This window comes from Varanus komodoensis, unplaced genomic scaffold (assembly GCF_004798865.1).
Source record: "Varanus komodoensis strain SLA01 unplaced genomic scaffold, ASM479886v1 scaffold6_2, whole genome shotgun sequence".
NCBI lineage: Eukaryota > Metazoa > Chordata > Lepidosauria > Squamata > Varanidae > Varanus > Varanus komodoensis.
Genome location: NW_025336346.1, coordinates 3,997,194 through 4,021,926, shown reverse-complemented (window position 1 = coordinate 4,021,926; position 24,733 = coordinate 3,997,194). Strand labels below are relative to the sequence as shown.

Genomic DNA, 24,733 nt, shown 5'->3' with positions numbered 1-24,733 from the left:
CCCGGGGAAAGAGCGACAGCGGCGTGAGAGGGACGAGGGAGACCCCGCGTGGAAGCCCGGCCTGATTGCAGCAGGTCCCCCGAAGGAACGAGAGGCGCTGTGCGGCGAAGTCGACCGTGCATGGTGGCGTCGAGCCATCCGACCGTTTGCCAGTTTGCTCGGTAAGTCCCGCTGTGCTCTGCAGTTGGCCGGGTTGCAGCATGGTGCTGACCCCAGAAAAGCAAGTCCGCCGCCCTCCCGCATGAGTGGAGAAGCCGCTGAGCCTGGAAAAGCCCCGCTAGAGTGATGCTCGTCCTATACCTTAACGGGGCTGCTGTTTCTTTCTCAGTATGTTCTTTGAAGGGACATCTTCTGTTATTATCTCTTGGTTAGTGTTCTGTTTGCATTGTGTTAAAAACAGTTTTTAGCTATCCGAGCTTTGCAAACATAAGAACAGAGCTTGTATACAGTAGCGAATGGGGTGTGGCTGCTCCTCTTACATTTTCTCTGCCATTTTTTAAACAGACAAATTTAAAAAGTTTACTTTTTTGCCATTAAAGGATCTGCAAACCAGATGAACTGCCCCAAAACTTTTAGGCTGATTATTGGCCTGCTGCAAACCAACATGAAATTTAAGAGTCCAACTCAGCAAATGGCAAACGCTTTAGTTCTGATGTTTGAATTGTTGCTGTAGACCTTGGGTTCGGATGATCTTCTTAGTCATAAGATCATGTAAGGTGGTTTGCAATACCATGTATGAAACAAAAACTAAAGTATTAGGCCAGTGTGATTCTCAGTAAAAAGCATTGAAGGAAACTAATGAGAATGTGAGGCACACTTGCTGAGGAAGGGAAAGCCAGAGCTGAGGAGCCTAGGCCCATGTGTTTGCCAGCATACCTGCTCTTAAACAGGGCTTCCAAGACCAGGGCACATCTGTATGGTTCAAGACACATTTTCAAATAATCTGGCCTCATCCCGTTTAAATCAGTGGGGGAGCAATTTATGGTGCTCCAGGTATTTTGGGCTACAGCTCTAATCTTTCCTAAGTATAGCCAGTGCTGATTAAGGTTGGGAGCTGTAAGTCATAATATCTGGAGCACCATAAATTGTCCACCCTAGTTTAAGCCTTTTCATCCTGCTGCTCTACAGATGTTTTGACCTATAGTTTCCTTCAGTCCCAGTCAGTATGGGCAATAGTCAATATTGCCACTAGATCAGTGCAGAATAAGACCTGCCTCGTCCTCAGTATCATAGTGGATAAGGCAGCTGCTCTGACATGTGTAACTGAGATGGGCTAGGCAACCAGGAATGAGGTAGCCTTTCCCAATTGTGCCTATTGGGATACTTGGTATAGATTCAGGGTGGACTTCAGGACTGGGGAGGGGTGTTGTCATGATCTGTAAGAATTCTGTCTCTTCTCTCAAGGCACCCTGTCTGTCTGACTGTTGAGCTGGAGAATTTACATCTTGTGTTCAGCCAATGAGATGAATTAGAGATTCTGCTTGTACACTGCTCATTCCTTGATCCATCAGTCTCCCTTCCTGAGCAGACAGAGGTGGTCTTGGATGTGGTGCTGGTGTTCCCCAGGCTGTTGGTTCTGGGGGAGTTCAATATTCATGCTGATGGCATCTTGTTTGGGGCAACTCAGGATTTCATGCCTACCGTAACAACTGTCCCAGCATGTCATCAACACATGCAGCAGGGCACACTCTACACTTGGTCTTTTTGTCAAGCATGAAGATGTTGTTCAGAAGATAGGATCCCTTTGTCATGACTGATCATTGTGTGCTGAAGTTTTGACTAAGGGAAACCTATCCCCACTGCAGGGGTGGAGGACCTATTAAGATGGCCTCACTCTAGAAGTTAATGGATCCAGACTGTTTCCAGTGGTGAGATTTCCAAATGATGTAGCAGGTGCTCTTGCTAAAACCTTGGTTGATCTGTGGAACACAGAGATGACCCAGGGAGTTGACACTATTACTTGTGAGCACCCTTTCTGTAGTAGAGCTTGTATAGCTCCATGGTATACCTTGGAGTGGAGAGTGAAGCAGCAAAACAGGTGACTGAGTACAAATGGAGAAAAGCTCCTACTGGATGCAGTCAAACCATGGCATGTGCCTGTAATCATGCATAATTAGGAGTAGTGAAGGTGGCAAGGAAACAACATTATGCTGCTTCTATCCAGTCTTCTTTGTGCTGCTCAAGGGAGTCCAGAGCCTGTTCTATGCTATTCCCTAAGGATATATTAGACTTGTTCAAGTTGCACTGTAATATATTTGCCAAGCACTTCCAGGACAAAATCTCTGGCATTGGCTAGGACTTAGATGCCAGTGTTACACAGTTACATGAGGTCCTCGGAGGTACAGTTTCCTTGGAAGAGTTTCAGTTCATACAGCTTGAGGCCATTGATGAGGTGCTTGGATGGGGTCATGCAGTCACATCTCCACATTATTCTTATCCTTCCTAGCTTATAAAAGTCAACAGTCAGATAGAACTAATTGGGCCAGGGAACTGATCGATGCCTCCTTGTAAGAGAGAGTGGTCCCATGGCGCCTGAAAGAAGTGGTGGCGAGACCACACCTGAAAGATTCATCTTTGGAGCAGAGGATATCGACAACTGTAGGCTGGTGGCAAATACAGTCTGAGTGGGTAGTAGTCAGCTAGTTCCAGGTACTCGTGGATGAGAGTGATTCTCTGGATCCATGTCAGTCAGGTTCAGGCCAGGTTCTTGCATGGAAACAACTTTGGTTGCCCTGTGTCAAGGAAAAGCCTGAGAAGGTGTGATTCTGCTGATACTCCTGCATCTCCCAGTGGCTTTCATTACCATCCTGGTATTCTTGGGGCATTTGTTTGAGCTGGGAGACCACGTGTGTATGTATGGGGGAGTGCGCCAGAAGCTGGTGTCTGGGGAATATTGTTTGCTGTGGATTCTCTAGCATGGGTTCCTGGGGGCTTGGTTCTGTCCCTCATGCTATTTAACATCTACATGAAAACACCAAGTGGGGTCATCTGGAGTTTTGGAGTGTGTTGCAATCAGTATGCTGATGACATGCAGCTCTGCTTCTCCTTTTCATCCCATCAGGTGAGACTATGCCTGAAACGGGCTAATACGCTGAAGCTCAGTTCAGACAAGACAGAGATGCTGTTGCTGGGTGGAAAAATGTGATGGTGCTTTATCATATTATATCAAGGAACTGTTGTGAACTGCCAAGAGAGCTTTTGTTGTTGGGTGTTACAGAAATAAAAAAAGGAATAAAAGCTGCTGTGCAAAACATCTGGAGGACATATAGTCTATATTTCAGAAATAGTCCACGATCAAAGGTTGACTCTTAATATTCACAAAAACTAATATAGGAGCATCATTAGCTTTAACGACTAAAGTACAAACATATCCACCAAAGAGTTCTGTGGAATCTAATATATAAGTTTTTATAGACATTATCCAGCTCATTAGATGAACAAATGGACAGTGTCTATGAAAGATTTTGGTAGAATACATATGTTTGTGTTTAAGGTGTCACATGACTTGGCTATTTGTGCTGCTGCAGACTTACACAGTGCCTGTCTGGAAATCCTATCCATGTTTACTCAGAAGTAAGGCCCACTGACATCAGTGGGACATACTCCCAGTTCAGTAAGTATGGGATTGCATACTAAAATGTTTTCAGCTGTGAGGATTCTCCTGTTGAGCCATTTCCTAATCATTGTGGTCTGTAGGATGGTGAACATTTGTGATGAAATAAATAACTCTTCATGAAGTGTGTTGTTGTTGCTTTTAATTTATGACCCATGTCCACGGTGGGAAGGGGAACAGTAGTGTTTTGGAAACCATTGCCCTTCTCCATAGGATACTGTCTTCAGAGGAAACGTATGAACTGTGGCATGATGCCTTTGAGCATGTGCAGAGTGACCACCTTGAAAAGGCAGTTCAAACAAGAATACCGCATCATCTAGTACATCCTTCCCCAACCAGGTCCTTCCAGTGTTTCGGAGTTCAACTCCCTTCAACCTCAGCCAGGGAATCCTGTGAACTGCAAACTAAAACCACTGGAGGGCACCTGTAGAAAGTAGACTTGACAACCCTTCTAGGCGAGAACCACTTTGCAAAAAATAAAAGCTGCTCGCACCGGATGGCGGGCTCACCCTGGCAAGGGTGGACCAAGAAGCGAATACTGTGAAGAAGAGAAGCAGGCGGCTCTTCCACCTGGCCGGCCACGCCAGCTCCCTTCGGCTGGCAGCGAGGCCCGCGCAAATCGCAGCTTCTCACTGCCGAACTTCCGAGTTTGCGGCAGTGATCCTCCCCTTGTGAGTGACACCAGACCCGGCCCAATCCTGAGCCAAAGCGCTGTCCTCCGGTACCCAATCGCAGGAAAAGAGGAGATCAAAGCAGAACATCAAGACGGCCGGCGACGGGAGGGGGTCGGGCTGCTCCTAGCATCTTGGAAATCACAATGGCAAGTAAGACCTTGGCCGTAGCCGCGGCCGCCGCCGTTCCTGCCCTCCGGTGCAGGTAACCTGAACAGCAGCAAAGCCCCAGAGGTCCGAGGCCGCCCTGCCTCCCGCGAGCCAGCGGGCTTTGCTGAGGTCCCCCCGGGCAGCCATTGAAGCCGGCTTTCTGCAAAGGAGAGGAGGGCAGAATCATCCCATCTCCGCCAGCACGCTTCATCTACGCTCCCGTCACTGCCACTCTCCCAAGTTCTGGGGAGGGGAAGCAAGCGAGGGTCGCGCTTGCAGACGAAGAGCGGCGGGGGGAGAATTCCCTAGTCGCGGGGAGGGGGAAGCTCCCTCTTCCCTGCTTGCCGCGTTCTTGGCCTGAGGGCTGCTTTCCCAGTCAGAGGTGGAAGTCAAGAACTAGGAGGAGACTGGCCCCCTCCTTGGCTGGGAATCATGTCTGTATCTGTTAAGGTCATGGTTTTGTTTAGGGTTTAGAAGGATTAACCTCTTGGGCAGGCCACAGGGACTGATGGAGAGCAGGAGTGTTGGCTATCCTTGCAAATTGGCTCCAAATAATAATGTTCCAACCTTGCATGCTGTCTATTGCATTAGCTGCTTAGAGCTCAGAATTCCGTTTCCACGCCCTTCCCTTCAGGGCTGCTTTGCCTTACTCTGTAATATCATGAGGGAGAATGAAATTGGAGTGGCTGGGGGTGGGGGAAGAGAAGCTGGACTTAATTGCAAAGTGATGCTTCCTGAACTTCTCCCTGCCAAATAAGAATAATGCTGCCCAAATGAAGCTCCTCTTCTCCTGGAGGGCCAGTAAGTGCATCTTGCTGCATGGTGCTGGTAAGTAGGCAGACATTCTGCAGAATCAGAGTCTGGCTGCCCCAGATAAGCAAAAACAAGCTGTGCCTTTTAAAAAGTTTGGGGAATGTCCATTCTGTTGTGTTATTCTCAGTGCAGGGGAAGGTTTCTTGAGAAAATAAAATCATGCATATACTATAAAAAAGGGATGTTGAACCTCTTCCAGCCCAAGGATGAAATATTATTTTGGCAGGGACTTTGCAAGTGCTTAAAAGATCTGGGACACAGAATTGTAATTTGTGCATGCACACCCATATGCAAGTGCGCACACATGCACACAAAGCTACTTTGACTTGCACCTCAGGTGGTGCTTTGGAAAGCATCCCTGATCTGCTCAGACCCATCTGGAGTTGGTTCACTTTGACTCAGTCCCGAACCCAAGTCAAGGTTTAGAAAGCAGAGGGTTTGTGTTTCCTCTTGGTTGTTATGGGAAACAGAACAAAACAAAACACTTTTTTCTCTTGGTCTGAATTGAGTAATGTTGTTGTTATGTGCCATCAATTCATCTCCATCTAATGCTGACCCTATGAACAAAAGCCCTCCAGAATGTCGTATCTATGATAAACCTGCAGCTCTTCTAAATTCAAGACTGTGACTTCCTTTATGGAGTCAATCCATCTGATATTTGGTCTTCCTCCTCTTCTGCGGTCACTTTCCCTAGCATGATTGGCTTCTCCAGACCGTCTTGCCTTCATATGATGTGCCTGAGGTGTGACAAAGTGAGCCATCTGGATGATAGATGCAGGCACAGTGCGCCTTAGGAAGGGGCTTACACCAGCTCCGTGTCATAAAAATAGGAGTACAGGGGTTATGTCCCTTAACGTTTTGATTTGCTTTTCAGAGAAAAGTCAATAAAGGCTTTTAAAAAATTCTTGGCAGACGGATGAAAACTGCAAGGATCACATCTGTCAGATAGTAGAATGATAGCCACAGGATTTTTTGTACAAGAGCAGCTTGACTTTTTGAGGTTTTCCAAAAGAAGATATAGTTATTTCCTTATATTTTTGTGGCCCATTGTTCTGAAAGTTACATGCAGCCTGGAGGTGTCCCTAAATTAAAAAAAAATAGCAAACAGCGTTTCGGAAAAGTAGATAGAGCACTTAATGTGAAAGGTGAGTTCTCCAATTGAGGAGGAGAAGTGTTTTGCTTTCGGATCCTTTCAGACACTGAGAGAGAAAAAGTGTTGTTTTTTTTACTTGATGGTGAATGTGTATGAAAATGGCACAGACCACTGAGATGTCCTCAAGCAAGACACTTAAAATTTCAGAAGGAAAGGAGTAGGGTCTAGGCTATTATAATGCTTGAAATCCAGTTTAAAGCTTTTTCATAGTGAAGTGTAGTGACTTTGGAAAACGGTCCATTTCCTGGTTCCATCTTTGCCCTGTTGCAAATCACAGTGGTGGAAGCCCATGAGAAAATATGCCCCAGGATCTTAAGGTGGGTCTGTTGGTCATTCATACTGCCACCTTCCCCATGAAGTGTTTAGAGAAACAAAAGAAGTGATTCTGCTGCCATAGACATTATTTGAGGAGGATGTATTTGGATTCCCAAATCCCAAGTTGGAGACAGTGCTAGAGGGGCAGATTGGCCCCAGGTTGCAGCTTCTGCCACTCTGTTATAACATGTCCAAATTGTCTTTCCTTTTCCTTTAGAGTGGGTAACTTGTAGGCCAAAACCATCTGGAGGGCTACAACTCCCTTTGACTATTCTGGCTAGGACTGATGGAAATTGTAAGCCAAAACATCTAGAGGGCTGCAAGTTGTTCAGCCATGTTTTGCATGATTTTGCTTCATACTCTCAAGCAGTTTTCTGGGACAGAGTTTTTGCCCCAGATCTCTGGGCAGATGCGTGACACATGAGGCAGAGTGTTAATCCAGGTGAAATAATGGGTGAAGCATCCCAACTGCGTGTGTGCAGTGACTGATGTGGTATGAAAGATAGTTGTGTTAATGGTTAAAAGTTCTTCTAAAATGCTACTTCAGTTGACAGGTGCAGCAGTATTAAGGCAAATACCTGTGTTTAGTAATAAAGCTTGGGGAAGGATGAAAAGAGGGCTAAGGCTGCAATACGATACACACTCCGTAGAGAGTAAGTGCCGTGATAAAAGACATCGGTGTTCAGAGTAAATCTCATTTTATGACCATTGCATATGTTTGCATAGGGTACAATCCGGCCTTCCTGGTTTTTGCCTGTTCAGTTTTTAAGCTGAAGTTTTTACAGCTGAAGAATATTGTGGGGGGTGGAACAGGAAAAAGTGTGACCATTAAGGATTTTTAGGAGCAATTCAAGAGAAACTGATATAAAGTCAATATATGAGAGAGATGGGTGGGGTGGGGGATATAATCCCCTTCTCTCAAAATAAAAGAAGTTATGTTCTTTTGTTGGTGCCAGCTCATGTCAAAGGAAGTGTTCCTTCACACAGTGCAAGTTCATGGTCAGTTTTTGAACTATTTATGTTGGACGTTATGGTAGAAGTGAGAATAAACACCAGCATTTAAATCCATCCATCCCAACCATAGGTGTAGAGTTTTCCAATGCCAAGGCTGAGCTTTAATAGAGAATTTCTGTACCTATTGATGTGAGCACATCTTGGTTAACATCTTTAGTGAAGTACTTCACTCAGTGATGGTGGTCCATAACTTTCCTTATGTAATTAGACCCTCCTAATTAGATTGCTACTGTAGAGGGTGGGCAGGAGGCAGATTCCCAGAGCTTCAGCTTCAATTTCTAGCAGCCCCCACCAGCATGAATAATGCTCAGGACTACTGGGAGTTGAAGTCCAAAGGTTTTGGAGACCTACTTTCCACCCAGCCATGGCTATAGAATGGGCCAGCGATGGGAGAATTGCTCTCCCATTCCACCTTTAAACTGGGAGAGCAATACAGTCACATACATCTTCCTCCTCACCTGACTGAAGGTTCCGGCTAGCTTCTTAAGGTGGCAGAAGTGACTAACCTGCAAAAGTTACTAACCTGCAAAAGCATGGTGCTATGTGGCCAGTAGCCTGTATTTGCATGCTATAAAAGCCACTAGGGAAAGGCAGCCTGCTAGCCTCTTAGAAGGCCAGAAATAGAAAACAAACAAACCTTGCCTTCTGTTCAGTAGACTGACGGAAGGAAGACAGCATGATATATTTTATTTTGCTACTGCTTTTCTTGGCTTCTGTGTATAGTGTGATGGAATAGGCTTGCCTTTCTCTGCACCTAGCCTGGAAACTAAATAAACTGGTGGATAAGAGATGGATAGATCCATCCATCCTTCCCCCACCAGCCTGTACACTTGCCTGCGTGAAAGTCCTGGTTGTCAATGGGTGCCAGGCAAGCTGCTAAATAGAAAACTGATTTAGGCACAATTGTTTACACATTTACCTGGAACCAAGTATGATTGAACTGAGATAGGTTTGCTTCCTTTTCTGAGTAAACATGCATAGGATTGCACTGTTAAGTACTCTGAGATCCTCTGTAGCTCACGACAGCTTTTACAGCAACTTTTTTTAAAAAGAGAAAATACATTTAGCACAAATATTTAGTATGCATAGCATATATATTGACAGTAAGAAGGATGAAATTATTAATGTCTATACAAAAACAGGAACCAATATTTACAGCAAAAACATAAGATAATTTTATTTATTTTTTATTTATTAAAAGCTTTTCTATCCCGTCCCCTACAGAACGTCTTGGGACGGCTTACCGTAAATAAATAGAATAGAACAGCCCCACAGCATCCGACCACGGCATTTTCACGTGTGCAAATAAATCAAGTTGCAGTTCCCTTTTTAAAGGGTATCGTACTCGTCTAGACCCAAAGCTTACGCACGTGATATTTCTATAAGGCTTGCTCATGTGAGGCTGCTTTAGGTCAGTTGGCTGCCTGGTTGGTCTCAGGGTACACCAGCAGATCCGCTTTCCTTATGAGTGCACTTCTCACATCTGTATATCTTTATAGTATCTGCTGTCATCCTTAAGGCTTGGGTAGCAGAAGTACAACCTTGGTTCAAATCTGCATTCAAGCCCTGCATTCATCCCACTGGCTGTAGGCAACCAGCCCACCCCACAGGTCTCCATCTGCAGTGTTGGCATAAGGGGACCAACCTATTCTATAGGGTTGCTCTAATGATAACTTGGGGGAGGCCAGTGTCAGAGTCTTTTTTTTTCCCTTCCCACTAGGGTTTAGCCAACAGGACATCTTTTCACTGGAGCCACTAAAGAAAATGCAAGAAAACAGTGTTCTCATTGAGCTTCTTGACGGAAGAGAAGAGCTGATGACTTTGTAGTTAATAACTTTGCAGTTCAAGACACCCTTCAGGCAGAAGAGGACAATAGAATCTGGCCCAAAATGAATTACAGCACATCCACTGTCAACACTTTGTATCGCAGTGGCACAGCCACCTCTGAGCCCAACCGGGCGACATCTGTCAATGGGACTGGGTCAGAAACTGCTACGATGACTCCTGAGACCAGCAGCTTTAATGGCACCAAAATCCCAGATGTTGCCAGCAACAGTCCTGGCATGGGGACCATGTTACTGTCCTTTGGCATCATCACTGTGATTGGGCTAGCTGTTGCTATGGTAAGACTTCGTTGTTTGGTGAGGCTGTGATGGGGAGGATGTGAACTGGAGCTCCACTTCAAGCATTTTTGTGCCCTACTTTTAGTATTAAAGTTGGGTCAGCCCTTGGATATATCTCTAGCATACAATACTGTAGTTTACTTTTCTTGGCTTCTTCCAAAGAATCTTGGAAATTAGTCAGCATGCAAAAAATGGTACCACTGGAGATCCACAGCCCCTCTCTCATCACAGAATTGCCATCCCATAGGGGGAGTGAATACCTATTAGACCCGTCTAAGTTGGCAGTGTAGATCTAGCCAATATCCTTTGGGACTGGGTTGCTTGAAGGACTGCCTGCACCTTTGTCAACCTGCTGTGGCCCTAAGATTGACTCAATTACAGCCGTATCAATTATTATACATTAGGAAGTGATACAGCGAACAACTTATGTTCAGGTGCCCACGGCCTGCAATTTCTTACAGACTTAGGAGCTTGAAGTATGCATACCTGCACCTGCTTTCCTATTTGTTTCAGGGGAGTTTTGTCTGCTTTCATTTATTTATTCATTTGATGTTTTTTGTGTTTTTTATTTTGGAACGAGTAAGGATTTTGTGCATGCCCCTACATCACATGAGTGTATGCTCAGACAATCTATTAGGTGCAGTATCCATTGTGAGTATGCCATAGGAAAAACTCGCAGGTTACAAGGGAAGTGCTTAACTCTTGAGAACCTATGAAGAGCCCTTCTGGATTGGACCAAGGGCATTCTAGTCCAGTGCTTATTCACACAATGGCCAGCCAGCTGCCTGTAGGGAACCTGCAAGTGGGACATGTGTGCTGTCGCAGCCTCCCGCTTGTGTGCCTCAGCAATGGGAACACAAGTGTGCTGCCCCGGACATCTTGGTACAGATGCACGTGAGGCAAAGACAAATGGGATGCCTCATCTGTTTTTCCCAGTGCTGAAGAGCATTGTCCATTAATTCACATGTTTTCCCAGACTCTCCTGCCTTTCCCAGGAAACTGGTATAAAGTGTGAGCAACTGCTAGCTTTTTCAGAGTATATATTTCGGTGGTCTAGACCAGCAGGAGTTTTGCTGAAAGTCAGCTTACAACAACAATTTTTGTCTTTTCTCGCACTAGGTTTTGTACATCAGGAAGCGGAAACGGTGAGTGCTCCTTTCTCTTGGGCTGGTTTTTATATTGGGTGGGGTGGGGGTCTCCCATACTGACCTCCGTGCTTAATCAGCAGGGACTGAACGAAGTCTCAAGGATTCTTCTGCAACTTTAAATGCCAGTTGCAGATTGCAGAAGCAATATGGTCTCTGGCCAGAGGGTGTCAATGCTAAATTAGCTTTCCCCAATCTGTTGGATTCCAGCTGTCAGCAGGCTGGGGAAAGATGTTCTCACTGTTTGCAGGGCAAATCTTGGAGAGTCGATGTTGCAGTTTGGTCTGAAGTTTTACAGTGGTGGACCTCTCGTTTTCCATTTTCCCTGGTAGACTAGAGAAGCTGCGGCACCAGCTCATGCCCATGTACAACTTTGATCCTGCTGAAGAACAGGATGAACTGGAACAGGAGCTCTTGGAGCATGGCCGAGATGCTGCTTCTTTGCAGGCATCTCAGAACAAGGTAATGCCCTGTCACTGAGCTGAATGGGACTGGTTTTCAATCACTCTGCACAGGATTGTGGCCTCCAGATTGTAGGCCAATACTTCCAGATTGTATTGGGTGGGCCCTAAATGCACATAAGCACACTGAAGGTTGGAGTGGAAGAATTCAAAATTTAAATGTCAAGTAGGAATAGAAGAGGGACTGCAGGTGGCGCAGTGGTTTAAACCACTGTGCTGCTGAGCTGGTTGATTGAAAGGTCCCCGGTTTGAATCTGCACAATGGGGTGAGTTCCCGTTGCTCCGTCCCAGTTCCTGCCAACCTTGCAGTTCAAAAGCATGCACATGCAAGTAGATAAAAAGGTACCACTTCGGTGGGCAGGTAACAGCGTTCCGTGCGCTTTGGTGTTTAGTCATGCTGGCCACCCGACCACGGAGACTGTCTGCAAACAAACGCTGGCTCCCTCAGCTAGGAAGCGGAAATGAGCACCGCCCCCTAGAGTCAGGCATGACTGGACTTCGAAAACCTTTACCTTACTTTTTTTAGGAATAAAAGAACCTGGAGAGACAGCAGGGGAGGGTGATGGTCATAGCTGCAGACCACGAGGCACTTGTCCTGCAAGTTTCTGATTTTATTCACAGTGGTTCTCGACCTTTCCTTCACCACGGACCCCCTTTAAATACCTTTTGTGGTCACAGACCACCAAGACTTAACTCAAGATTTAAAGCACTAGATTGCATCAAATATTTATTCCAATTTTCTCATGAAGGGCCTTCAAATTTGGAGAGAAGGGGAAATAAGTTAATCTGTTAATGTATACACTCCTTTTATAATATCTTTATTGAAATGCTTCCATACGAATTTCAAATAATAGTATCAACATTCTTTTTTGCTGAAATGGTCCATTTTATGGTATTTGACATGCTAATTCCAAATTTGATGTAAAGTTTTACATTCAAATTTGATGAAAAGTTTTTATAATTCTTCTCACCTTCTCCTTTGTCTGTGTTCAGTCACCGTATATTTTTGTTTATGGGTCCAGGGTCACCACTTGGAACAGACTTCAGCCCTGTTGTGGCCCTAAAGAGGGCCATTGAGTTAAGAAAATGTCTTTAAGAGAAAACCTGCCTCATTAAAGTGGGTCCCACTTTAAACTACATTCACTTGCATGTTCTCAGTGTGTGCAGAAATACCAAAGCAGCTGTTTGCCATCAGACAGCTACCCTTATAGCTGATTCATACCCGATTGTTTTTAATTGAGGCAATAGGTTTAAAAAGCCAAGTTTTGCAAAACAAGAATGGAAAATTAACACGTTCCATTTTCCATTCCCTCTTGCTTTCATCCATTCACTCATTCGTTCAGATTTAACTGTAAAAAAACCATAACATTTCTTCAAGCCTTCATGGACCCCCTGTGATGACCTCGCCCCCCTCCCCAAGGGTCTGCGGACCACAGGTTGTGAACCAGCATGATAGAACTTTTCTGGTTTTGTCCCTAGAATGCTTCTGGGCTTGCACATACAGAGTGGCTATATACTGGGTCCGAACACTGGTCTGTATCATCCAGTAATATCTACTCTGAAGAGCAGAGGCTCTTCAGATAGAAGCCCTTATAGCTCAGCACCTTCCAGATGTGTTGGATCACAAACCCCATTTCCCCTGCCAAGGATTCTTCAACCTGGCATTTGGGATGTGCTGGATTGGGAGAGGTTACTTTAAGTAGAATTCTTTGGGACTGACCCTAGTATTTGGTCCTTGCGAAGCAGGGGTGAAGAACCTGCAGCTTGCAAGGGGCTGTCCAGCTCCCATCAGCCCTGGCCAGTGACCATGGTGGCTGGACCTAATGGGAGCTGGAGTCTGGCAACAGCCAAAGGACAGCAGGTTCTCTCTTCCTACCCTTACCACTGAGCTAGAGACCCTTCCTTCATGTCACACTGCTGAAGTGTGTGGACTTTTTATACAATATTACCACAAGCTAACATTCATATTTTGAAGTCAGGATTATATATGATGGAAAGTTTGGAAAAATATTGTTTTTTAAGGTGCTGAGAAAGAGACACTCTGTCTATATTCAAGCAGCTGATTTTCCATTATTAGTGTTTCAAACCAGGGTTGTGCATCAAATACAAGTTCTCAGACCAAACTAAAGCACCACAAAAATCTGATGGAAAGAGGTGAGAGAAAATTTGATTTCACAATATTCTTTGATTTCTCTGTCACTTTTCTCCAAAAGCCAAGCCAGCAGGGACAGGAAGAACCGGTATGTTACTACATGGGAGTTGTGGACTGTAGAGTAGACCCTTCTCTTGTGCTAGAACCCATCCTATAGCAGACCTGTAGAGAAATCATGGTTGCTTTCTGGGCGACAGGATAGACTCACACCAGCAAAGAGCCTGTTCATTTTTATATTGATAGGTAAGTATCTTAAGAGCAACTGGATTAGCCCTATGAAATCAGTTCTGGTAGAAATATCAGTCTTCAGGAAGTTTAGTCTGATGTTGGGGGTTGGAAGAAAAGCCGAGGAAGAAGTGTAGCACTGCATTCCCTTTGCTTTCTTGCAGGCAGCATGTGGGCATAGAAAGGTGGGCAGCCTGGGAAGAGCTACGGATACTTGGCTCACCTCCAAGGGTAGCTATCCTGTTTCAGGCCAAAACCTTGCAGGGCTACTGGCAGAATTTGACAGGAGGGCAGGTGAAAGCAGGAAATTGGATGCTGGGCCAGCTACCTGCAGAGCAGGTGTGTTGACCTCTGTCAGCCCAAGGGCCACATTCAGTTTTGGAGAAGCTCTTGGGGGCCTCTTTTCAGCAGTGGGTGAGGCCACAGGCAAAAAAGGAGCGGGCAAAAGACCAGAAATACCAACACATTGTAGCAAATTGATTTGAGTGAGTTTGTTTTTTAACTGGCAGTCTTTTGGGGCAGGAGCCCTCCCAAGGCAGCGTGCAGCAGTATAATCCACATAATACAGTGGGACCTCGGCTCACGAACGCCTCAGTTCACGACCAAATCAGGTTGCAAACAAAAATTTCATAAAAAATTTGACTCAGGTCACATTGGGTAGCGACTGTGATCGTGGCCAACTCCCCACCCCCTGGCAATCATGCTGGGGGCTGGGGAAGATGGCCAAGATCGCGCCTGTCTTTCCTGCAGGAGCGTGCCCGTGATTGCGCCCAGCTTTCCTGCAGGAGCGCAACCGCGATCTTGACCACCTCCGCCCCCCAGCATGATCACACCTGTCCCCCCCCCCCCGAGCGCGCCAGGATGACGAGCGCTATTGCAGTTGTGCTGGGGGGTGGGGAGAGGGCTGCGCTTGTGCTCGGGGTGGGGGGAGATGGCCACGATCTTTGTTGTTGTTTGTCACTTTGCTTCACATTTTTCACAGAGAGCCAGTGTGGTGTAGTGGTTAAGAGCTGGGACTGGGACTCAGGTGATCTGGGTTCTGGTCCCTGCTCGGCCATGGAGCCAACTGGGGGACTTTGGGCCAGTCACAGACTCTCAGCCCAACCTACCCCACAGGGTTGTTGTTGTGGGGATAAGATGGAGGAGGAGAATTATGTAAGCTGCCTTGAGCCCTTTGTAGGAAAAAGGCAGGATATAAATCCAAAAATATATAAATATTTTTTTCTGATTAAAAAAATAGTTACAGAACAGATTAACCTTATTTGTTGTTGTTGTTAGTCGCGAAGTCGTGTCCGACCCATCGCGACCCCATTGACAACATTCCTCCAGGCCTTTCTGTTCTTCACCATCTCCCGGAGTCCACCCAAGCTCACACCAACTGCTTCAGTGGCTCCATCTGGCCACCTCATCCTCTGCCGTCCCCTTCTTCTTTTGCCATCTATTGTTCCCACCATTAGACTCTTCTCCAGGGAGTCCTTCCTTCTCATTAGGTGGCCAAAGTATTTGAGTTTCATCTTCACTATCTGGCCTTCTAAAGAGCAGTCAGGGTTGATCTCCTCTAGGACTGACCGGTTTGATCGCCTTGCAGTCCAAGGGACTCACAGGAGTCTCCTCCAGCACCACAGTTCAAAGGCCTCAATCCTTTTGCGCTCAGCCTTCCTTATGGTCCAGCTTTCACAGCCATGCATTGCAACTGGGAAAACCATAGCCTTGACTATACGCACTTTTGTTGGCAGGGTGATGTCTCTGCTTTGTAGTATGCTGTCTAGATTTTCCATAGCTTTCCTCCCCAGGAGCAAGCGTCTTTTAATTCCTTGGCTGCAGTCCCCATCTGTGGTGATCTTGGAGCCCAGGAAAATAAAATCTGTCACTACCTCCATTTCTTCCCCATCTATTTGCCAGGAAGTGAGAGGCCCGGATGCCATGATCTTAGTTTTCTTAATGTTGAGTTTCAAGCCAACTTTTGCGCTCTCCTCCTTCACCCGCATCAAGAGGCTCTTTAGTTCCTCTTCACTTTCTGCCATGAGAGTGGTATCATCTGCATATCTGAGGTTGTTGATATTTCTCCCAGCAATCTTAATTCCAACTGGTGATTCATCTAGTCCTGCCTTTCTCATGACTTGCTCTGCATATAAGTTAAATAGGCAGGGTGACAGTATACAGCCTTGCCTAACTCCTTTCTCAATTTTGAACTGATCAGTGGTTCCCTGTCTAGTTCTCACTGTTGCTTCTTGACCAGCATATAGGTTTCTCAAGAGACAAATAAGATGGTCTGGTACTCCCATCTCTTTAAGAACTTGCCACAATTGGTTGTGATCCACACAATCAAAGGCTTTAGCATAGTCAATGAAGCAGAAGTAGATGTTTTTCTGGAACTTCCTAGCTTTCTCCATGATCCAGCGTATGTTGGCAATTTGATCTCTAGTTCCTCTCCCTCTTTGAAATCCTGCCTGTACTTCTGGTGGTTCTCGGTCCACATACTGCTGGAGCCTAGCTTGTAGGACTTTGAGCATCACTTTGCTAGCATGTGAAATGAGTGCAACAGTGCGGTAGTTTGAACATTCTTTGGCATTGCCCTTCTTTGGGATTGGAATGTAAACTGACCTTTTCCAATCCTGTGGCCCCTGTTGAGTTTTCCAAATTTGCTGGCATATTGAGTGTAGCACTTTAACTTCAGTGTCTTTTAGGATTTTGAATAGCTCAACTGGAATACTGTCGCCTCCACTAGCTTTGTTGTTGCTCAGACTTCTTAAGGCCCATTTGACTTCACATTCCAGGATGTTTGGCTCGAGGTCAGTGACCACCCCATTGTGGTTATCAGGGATGTTAAGCTCTTTTGTGTATAGTTCTTCTGTGTAATCTTGCCACCTCTTCTTAATCGCTTCTGCCTGTGTTAGGTCCCTGCCATTTTGGTCCTTTATCATGCCCATCTTTGCATGAAATGTTCCCTTCATATCTCCAATTTTCTTGAAAAGATCTCTGGTCCTCCCTATTCTATTGTTTTCTTCTATTTCTTTGCACTGTTCATTTAAGAAGGCATTCTTATCTCTTCTAGATATTCTCTGGAATTCTGCCTTCAGTTGGGTGTATCTTTCCCTTTCTCCCTTGCCTTTTGCTTCCCTTCTTTCCTCAGCTATTTGTAAAGCTTCCTCAGACAGCCCTTTTGCTTTCTTGCATTTCTTTTTCTTTGGGATGGTTTTAGTTGCTGCCTCTTGTACAATGTTGCGAACCTCCGTCCATAGTTCTTCAGGCACTCTGTCTATCAGATCTAATTCCTTAAATCTATTTATCACCTCTTCTGTATATTCAACAGGGATATGATTTAGGTCATACCTGAGTGGCCTAGTACTTTTCCCTACTTTGTTCAACTTAAGCCTAAATTTTGCAACCAGAAGCTCATGATCTGAGCCACAGTCAGCTCCTGGTCTAGTTTTTACTGACTGTATAGAGCTTCTCCATCTTTGGCTGCAGAGCACATAGTCAATCTGATTTCTGTGTTGACTGTCTGGTGATGTCCATGTGTAGAGTTGTCTCTTGGGTTGTTGGAAAAGAGTGTTTGCAATGACCATTGTATTCTCTTGACAAAATTCTACCAGCCTGTGCCCTGCTTCATTTTGTACTCCAAGGCATTCCAATCCCCCATGATGATAAGGACATCATTTTTTGGAGTTAATTTTAGAAGGTGTTGTAGGCCTTCATAGAACCGGTCAACTTCAGCCTCTTCAGCACCAGTGGTTGGGGCACAGACTTGGACTACTGTGATTGTGATGTGGAATGGTTTGCCTTGGATTCGAACTGAGATCATTCTGTCATTTTGGAGATTGTATCCCAGTACTGCTTTTCCTACTCTTTTGTTGACTATGAAGGCTCCTCCATTTCTTCTGAGGGATTCTTGCCCGCAGTAGTATACCTGATGGTCATCTGAATTAAATTCACCCATTCCTGTCCATTTTAGTTCACTGATTCCTAAGATTTATTTATTTATTTATTTATTAAAACATTTTTATGCCGCCCCATTCGCCGAAGCCTCGGGGCAGCTTACAACATAAGCCTAAGATGTCGATGTCGAAACATAAGATGTCGATGTCCAGTCTTGTCATCTCGTTTGACCACATCCAGCTTGCCTTGATTCATGGATCTTACATTCCAGGTTCCTAGGGAGTATAGATCTTTGCAGCATCGGACTCTCCTTTCACCACCAGATACATCAGCAACTGAGTGTCCTTTCGGCTTTGACCCAGTCGCTTCATTCTTTCTGGCGCTACTAGTACTAGCCCTCTGCTCTTCCCCAGTAGCATATTGGACACCTTCCGACCTGAGGGGCTCATCTTCCGGCGTCATATCTTTTTGCCTTTTGGTACTGTCCATGTGGTTTTCATGGCAAAGATACTGGAGTGGGTTGCCATTTCCTTCTCCAGTGTAACCTTATTTACATTGACCCTTATGGGGAAATTTGACTTGGCTCATGACCAATTTGGGTCACGACCAGAGTCCTGGAACAGATTAAGTTTGTGAGCCTAGGTACAACTGTAGTAACCAATATAGTAATAAAAATGGCAAACTTTCCAGTAAACAAGAGATACCAGCAGAAGATAAAGCCTGCAACACAAAATTGTAGCTTCAACCCAGTCTAATCAAGCATAATCGTGGAAGGCCAGATTAAACCAGTTATCAGAGCCTTCCTGAAATCCTGCCAAGAGAGGTCCTGTATAATGGCAACTTATTTCAGAACTGTGGGGCCACTATAGAAAAGGCCTTCTCCCTTATTGCCCGCCTAATTGCCATCAAAGGTGGGCAAATAAGGTGGGCTTCTCTGACTGACCTAAAAGGGCAAGCAGGGAGATAGGGGTATAGGCAGTCCTTTAAGTAGTTTGGTTCCAAACCATTTAAGGCATTAAAGGCCCAAACCAGCACTTTAAATTGGGCTCAGAAACACACCAGTAACCAGTGCAGCTAGCCCAGTGAAAAGAATGATCTGATGGAATCGCCTTGTACCCACCAATGCTCAGTTCTGCACCAGCTCATTCTTCTGGACTGTCTTCAAAGGCAGCACCATATACAGCGCATCCCAGTGGTCCAGCCTGGGCCTCGCTAATGCAGGGATAACTGGGGCAAGCTTCCTCCTCTCCAGATAAGGCTGAAGCTGGCATATCAGCCTAAGATGGGAGCATGAGCTGCTACGCACAGCAGCCAATCTGGACTTCCCCAGCTAGCCCAGAGTTCAGGAGGACTCTTGGTCTTTCAAGGACAGTGCAACCCCATCTAAAGCTAGTTAGAATCATAGTAGAGTTGGAAGGGGCCATGAAGGCCATGGAGTGCAGCCCCCTGCTGTGGCAGGACACTACGCTACACCATCCCACTTAGATGGCAGTCCAGGTTCTTTTGGAATGTCTCCAGTGTGGGAGATATTCAAAGTTGTAGGCCTCCATCCTAAGTTATTGGCTTCCTTACCCAAAGTACCTCTTTCTCATCTGGATTAAGCGTCAGCTTGTTGACCCTCATCCACCCCCAAACATCCAGCAGGTCTTGGTTCAAGAGCTGACAGCTTCCGCAGGATGTGTAGATGGAAATGAGAGGTAGGGCTGAGTATCATCGGCAAACTGTTGACACATCAGCCTGGCTCTCCTGCAACCATTTCCTGTAGGTGATAAAAAGCTTAAAACTGCCAGTAGCTCAGCCCTAGGAGAAGGATCCCAGCCTTTCGGGTTGTGGGATCGTGGCACAGAAGCAGCTGTGGCTCTCCGAGGGGCCTTGGAGTGTCAGACCCGGACCCTGCATGGGCTCAGTCTGGCCACAGGGCTTGTGCTTCAGTGCCCTGCTGTAGAAGAGGCTGGACGTAAAGCAGCAAGTTTGGAGTACTGCTCTGTCCATCATTCAGTGTAGACTGCAGGCTTGGAGAGCCCTGTAGCCAGGGTGCCATGTCTCGCTTCCTCCCGGGAAGCTGTTGTGACTGGACATGGCTGTGTCTTTGTCCTCAGTTTAGTCCTAGTGGGGCTGGGAACCCTTCTGCTGTCTCTGATTGAAGCAGAGGGGTGTGAAGCTCGTGAGGATGAGAGGAGGGCTGCTTGCTGAGAGAAAGCTGGCACTAGCAATGCCAGTCCTTGGGGCCTGTTCTTGAAGGGTTTTTCTTGGACTCTCTCCAGGTGTAAGTCTTGCCCCCATTCATTCCTATCCTCTGTCCTAGAGGTCTAGATCCACATACATCTGTACCAGCAACCCCCTGCTTCTGATTCTGGATGCATCATCTTCTCCATTCCACACACTCTGTTTGTTCTCCCCTAACAACATTCATATGAGCGACTAATTCCTGTATCCTAGATCATCAGAGGATAAGAGAGTTGTTGCACATGGACTTCAGGACCACACGCACCTGTCAGAACTTGGCTCAATATACTGTCATTCCCAGCTTTTCCCCAGCTAATTCAACTGTTTAGGACCAGCAAGCCTATGAAGGTCGAGCGCACATACATTTCTTGCATTTCCTCCTCTCACACTTTTTCCCGTTTTTGTTGTAGACAAACCAAGGGGTGCTCCAGAGACCCAGTCGCCTTGTGTTCACAGATGTGGCAAATGCCATCAATGCATGAACTGTGCTTCCTGTACTGGGCACACGGGAGATGACGGCAGCTGATCAGCAACATACCATGGATGGTGTCCATTGACTTCAGCAGGGGAGATGATGGTGGGAAGCAACGTATGCCAGGAGTGTGAAGACTGCTGGTGCTTTGGTTGTCGGTCAAAAACCCCACAAGACTACACTCCAAGTTGGATTGGTAATACTGATAACAAGCTGCGTGTGTTGAAAGATCCGAGGCTTCTTGTAGATAGGTTAATCAGGGAAGGTTAGTGGTGGGAACCAGAACATCCATTTCCAAGGCCTTCCTCCATTGGTTTGTTGTCGTCAGAGTATCCTAACTTCAAAGTCTTGCAGGTTAACCCAAGCCACCCCATGCAATAGACTGAAAAAATGACAACCATTGTCAATGCTGCGGTAGTCATTTCCTGGAGCTGGGAGTCTGGGCAGCTGTGTCTACCATGTTGTCATAGCATATGATTGTCCCAGGACACCTGTCTGTGCAGCTGGTTGTCCCAACTCATGTCTGTGCGCTAGCAACTTTCTTCAAGTGGGATCCCAAGGGTCAGAGGTTCCCTTGTGGATTTCCATTAGATTTCTTCAATGGTAGATTTTCTGCCAGCTAGCATTAGAGAAAGGACACGTTTGGGAGATGGTGCTGCAGGTGGTGTGAACCACATGACTTCTAGCACTGGGGTGGAAGTGTCCAAACACATTTCATGTGTCCAAAATGCACCCCCTTCTGAGCACTTATTGATATTACTGGGGGTATAAAAGTCTTCTGAGTAAGAGCAGCAATATTAACTCATAGATCCTGAGACAATTTAGCTCATCTTGCTTCAGCCAAAGACCATGTACCTTGGCTGAAAAGCAGTCCCCTTTTGAAGAACATTGTGTAGACATGTGTGCTGTTCTGTATGTTACCAGTCAGAAGCTGGTTCTTCTCCATACAGCGTGGATTTAAAGTCTGATCTAATTTGTCTGCTCTCCAGGATCTGCGTTCAAGGTTTTTGTTTCTGTTTTTTTTTTCTTGACCTCCCAAAATAAGCAAGAGTGTTACAAGCAAAGGAAGATATACAGTCTAATGTTACGCTTCAAGTACTCTTTTTGACCTTGGTGTTGGGGATGATCTCATGCTCCATGCTAAAGAAATTCCGATTCTTTTGTGACAACATAAAACCAAATTTATTTAAATAAGTTATTCAAAATAGGCTATGTCCCATAAATTGAAATTGTGCACTTTAGTTTTCTGTCCCACTCTGGGGGCTGTTTGTTTGTTTAGATGATTTAGGTTCTGCTTTTTCATTAAAATACAGCACCCAAGGAATGGATGTGACCAAACTTGGGGTTGTTTTGGTCCAGTTCTTTTGCGCATGAGCCCAGTTCAAATTCATATAACATAAAACAACAGTAATGCAGATGGAGGGGAGCTCCTGAGCAATGGTTTTCCATATGTTTTCTATGCTTTTCTTATAGCTTAACTGACAGATTTCAGAAATATTCTGTTTTTGCTTCCCATTTATAAAAAGCATAAGCTTGTCCATTTTTCTCTTTCCTAGTGATGGCTTACATACTCAGGGATATGCAGTGACAGTCAGCTTCTGCATTTGTTCATGATTCCTAGGGTGATTGTCACTTTGCCTACATCTAATCCCCCTCCTTGGCTATTTATTATTATATATGTATTTATTAGATTTCTGTATTGTTTTTCCATTTTGCTGTTCAAGAAGGAAAATAAAATCTTCATTACACAATATAGCTACAAGAAAGCCATTAACCCTCCCCCCCCACACACACACATAACAGTATGACACACTAAAATTCACACAGGAAAATGATTTTTGATGGGAAATATTGAGAACTGGTTTTAGCCTCCTTGGCTGTTGGTGCTTGGTGTCACCCTATTAGTTCATCATGGTGTGCAAAAGGAAATGCGGAACCACAGATACGGTGGTAGAAATCTCTCTTGTTAACCATGATCACTGTGAAAATCAAAGTTGTATCTCTTCTGCCTTGTCCTCCATCAAAATGCCCATGCCTATTTCCTGCACCTTCATTGAAAGCGTAGGAAATGTTAAACCTCCTTTCTCCCTCAAATACCCCGCACAACACCTGGTGCTTTGGAGCCTGCCACCCCATTGCCAACCTGCTTGCATAGGGACCAGGAGGCTGGGGAAGTATGGGACCCGTAGTCCAACACATCCAGATGGAACCAGGTTGGGGAAAGCTGGTATATAAGCAGAGCTGGATAGAGGAGGCAGAGAAGGCATGCTGTTCGGGCAGCTGTCAGAAGAAAGCACTGACGACATGCAGTAAAGAATTGGTGCTGAGGGGCATGACAGGTTTGGGCTTCAAAAATTAGAATGAGAAGCTGTCTGAATCACGATGAGCCACGGTAAGTGTCGATGTTTATCGGCATGTGCACGCCTCAGTGCAGGTTCAGAGCCCAAGGCCTGTCCATCAGGACAGAGGCAGGTTCAGCCTGAGCAAAGCTGGGCTTTCATGCCAAGATGCACTGACTGTGTGTCCACATCTCTCTCCCCCCGGATAAAAGGTTTGTTTCACATACAGTAGTAGCTTTGCATAAGGGGAAGGCTGGGCGCCACCTGAGACTGAATCTCTGATATTATGCAGATGAGTTCGTGATGTGATGTATGCCGTGCATGCATCTGTGTATCTGTGCTATCGCTATACAATCATCCTTTTTTTAAATGCATGCAGTCTGTTAGTCAAAAATGGGGTCTTGTCTAGTTCCCTAAAACTGTTGTGTAGAAGTGGATTTCACATGTTACTGGCTATGTGAATATACGGTGTGTGATTCCATGGATTGGAACTTCTCAGCCCGTTTAACCCCCTCCCACACTTACATACCTTCCTCCCACAGGAATGCATTGACACAAGCATTGGCTCCACAGTTTCCGCCTTTGGGACTAATTAACGCCCCCTCAAATAATTCCAAAGGTGTAGCTGCATCCACAGTTCAGAGTTGATGGCAACTCAACTTTTCTTCCAGCTCAAATCAACAAGGCTGCTGGTATTGCTGGTGTAGGGCAGGAATGGCGTACGGGCCGCTTCAGATGCCCTTGGACTACAACTCCCATCAATCCTGATGGTGGACTTTCCTGACTGGGGCTGATGGGAGCTGAAGTCCAAAAAGACCTAGAGGGTCATGCAGCTTCCTCACCCCTGCTATAGAGGCTGCTGGTGATTGGGTGATGTTTCTAAGAAACAGTGGTCCTGATTCTAGGCTGCGTTGAAATAGCTTTGCTCTGTTGGCAGCCATTCGGCATGCTCACAGCAGACCTGGCAAGTCTGTTCACATCAGATCTTTTGGAGGGCGACCATTTCGCCACTGCTGGCCTCTGCCACTGGACTGTTGGAGAGTTCCCCGGCAGGCCACAACTGTGCTGATTTTCCAGATGCTCTGTGTTTTGAAGGGCTGCTGTTGCTCAACAGCGCTGGATTCCTTTCCCCTCTTCTCTCTTTTTCTCAGAGACTGCATTCATCCTTTAAGCAATCCCATCACTGAAGCAAAAAATTAAAAACAAAAAGTGACTGGCAAATGGAATGTGTTTCCTAAAGGCAACAATTTCCTCCAAGAAGTGCCTCCTTGCAATTCTCAGGCACTGGAAAGCATTGAGGCGGAGTGATTTAACGTACTGCATTCTTGGTACAAATGTGCACTTTAGTCCTGGGCCGTTGCTAGAAGAGATCCAGCTTGGCACCCTCCCTCCTTCCATATGCATCAGACTATGATCCCTTTCACCCCCAGTCACCACACCAAACGAGGTGGCTGGGAATGATGGGATTGGTAGTCAGCACACCTGGAGGGTGCCATACTTTGTTGGGATGACTGGTCATAGGAAGATGGGTCATTACTTGTACCCTTTAACTTGGCAAGCTCCGTTCTTTGTTGGAACCTCTCCGATCACGTTGGGCTGAGCACTTGACTGAGAGACTGGTGCTGGCATTTTCTAGGCTTGTATGGCAGAATCCTTCTAATGCAGTCAGTCCTTTCTTACCTGGCACTTGGAAGTATCTGCATATGGTAGGATAACTGTTACAATATGTTCCTGTATCTGAAATACTATTAAAATATTTATGTGAAATCCAGTGTGCGTGTTCTGGGTCCCTTTCTTCCCCCACTTGCTGAGCATGGAGAGGTTTACTTGGGAAATGGTTGGGTCTGTTCTACATCCAGATGAATCCTGAGTCTGAATCAGGATTATTCGGACAAATCTAGGAAATGTCTCTATTGAAGCAGAGTGTCTTCAAATCCAAATCTGAATGTTCAAAGCCTGAATTCAGATCTGAACAAATGAAG

The 24,733-nt window shown here is 45.7% G+C and overlaps 1 protein-coding gene across 1 annotated transcript; it reads left to right on the top strand.

The window, feature by feature from the left end:
- Positions 1 to 11: 11 nt before the first annotated feature.
- Positions 12 to 24,483, top strand: CUNH3orf18 (chromosome unknown C3orf18 homolog). The gene is made up of 5 exons (XM_044451602.1): positions 12 to 161; positions 9,450 to 9,852; positions 10,972 to 10,997; positions 11,330 to 11,459; positions 20,351 to 24,483. Exons 2-5 carry the CDS (start codon positions 9,619 to 9,621, stop codon positions 20,420 to 20,422), a joined length of 462 nt encoding a protein of 153 aa, XP_044307537.1. The 5' UTR covers positions 12 to 161; positions 9,450 to 9,618; the 3' UTR covers positions 20,423 to 24,483.
- Positions 24,484 to 24,733: the final 250 nt, after the last annotated feature.

Bases quoted from the DNA above. Each gene is read 5' to 3' on its own strand.
- CUNH3orf18 (XM_044451602.1), top strand. From the start codon at position 9,619: ATGAATTACAGCACATCCACTGTCAACACTTTGTATCGCAGTGGCACA. The intron at 9,853-10,971 runs GTAAGACTTCGT...TTCTCGCACTAG, and splicing joins TTGGGCTAGCTGTTGCTATG to GTTTTGTACATCAGGAAGCG. The intron at 10,998-11,329 runs GTGAGTGCTCCT...TTTCCCTGGTAG, and splicing joins TACATCAGGAAGCGGAAACG to ACTAGAGAAGCTGCGGCACC.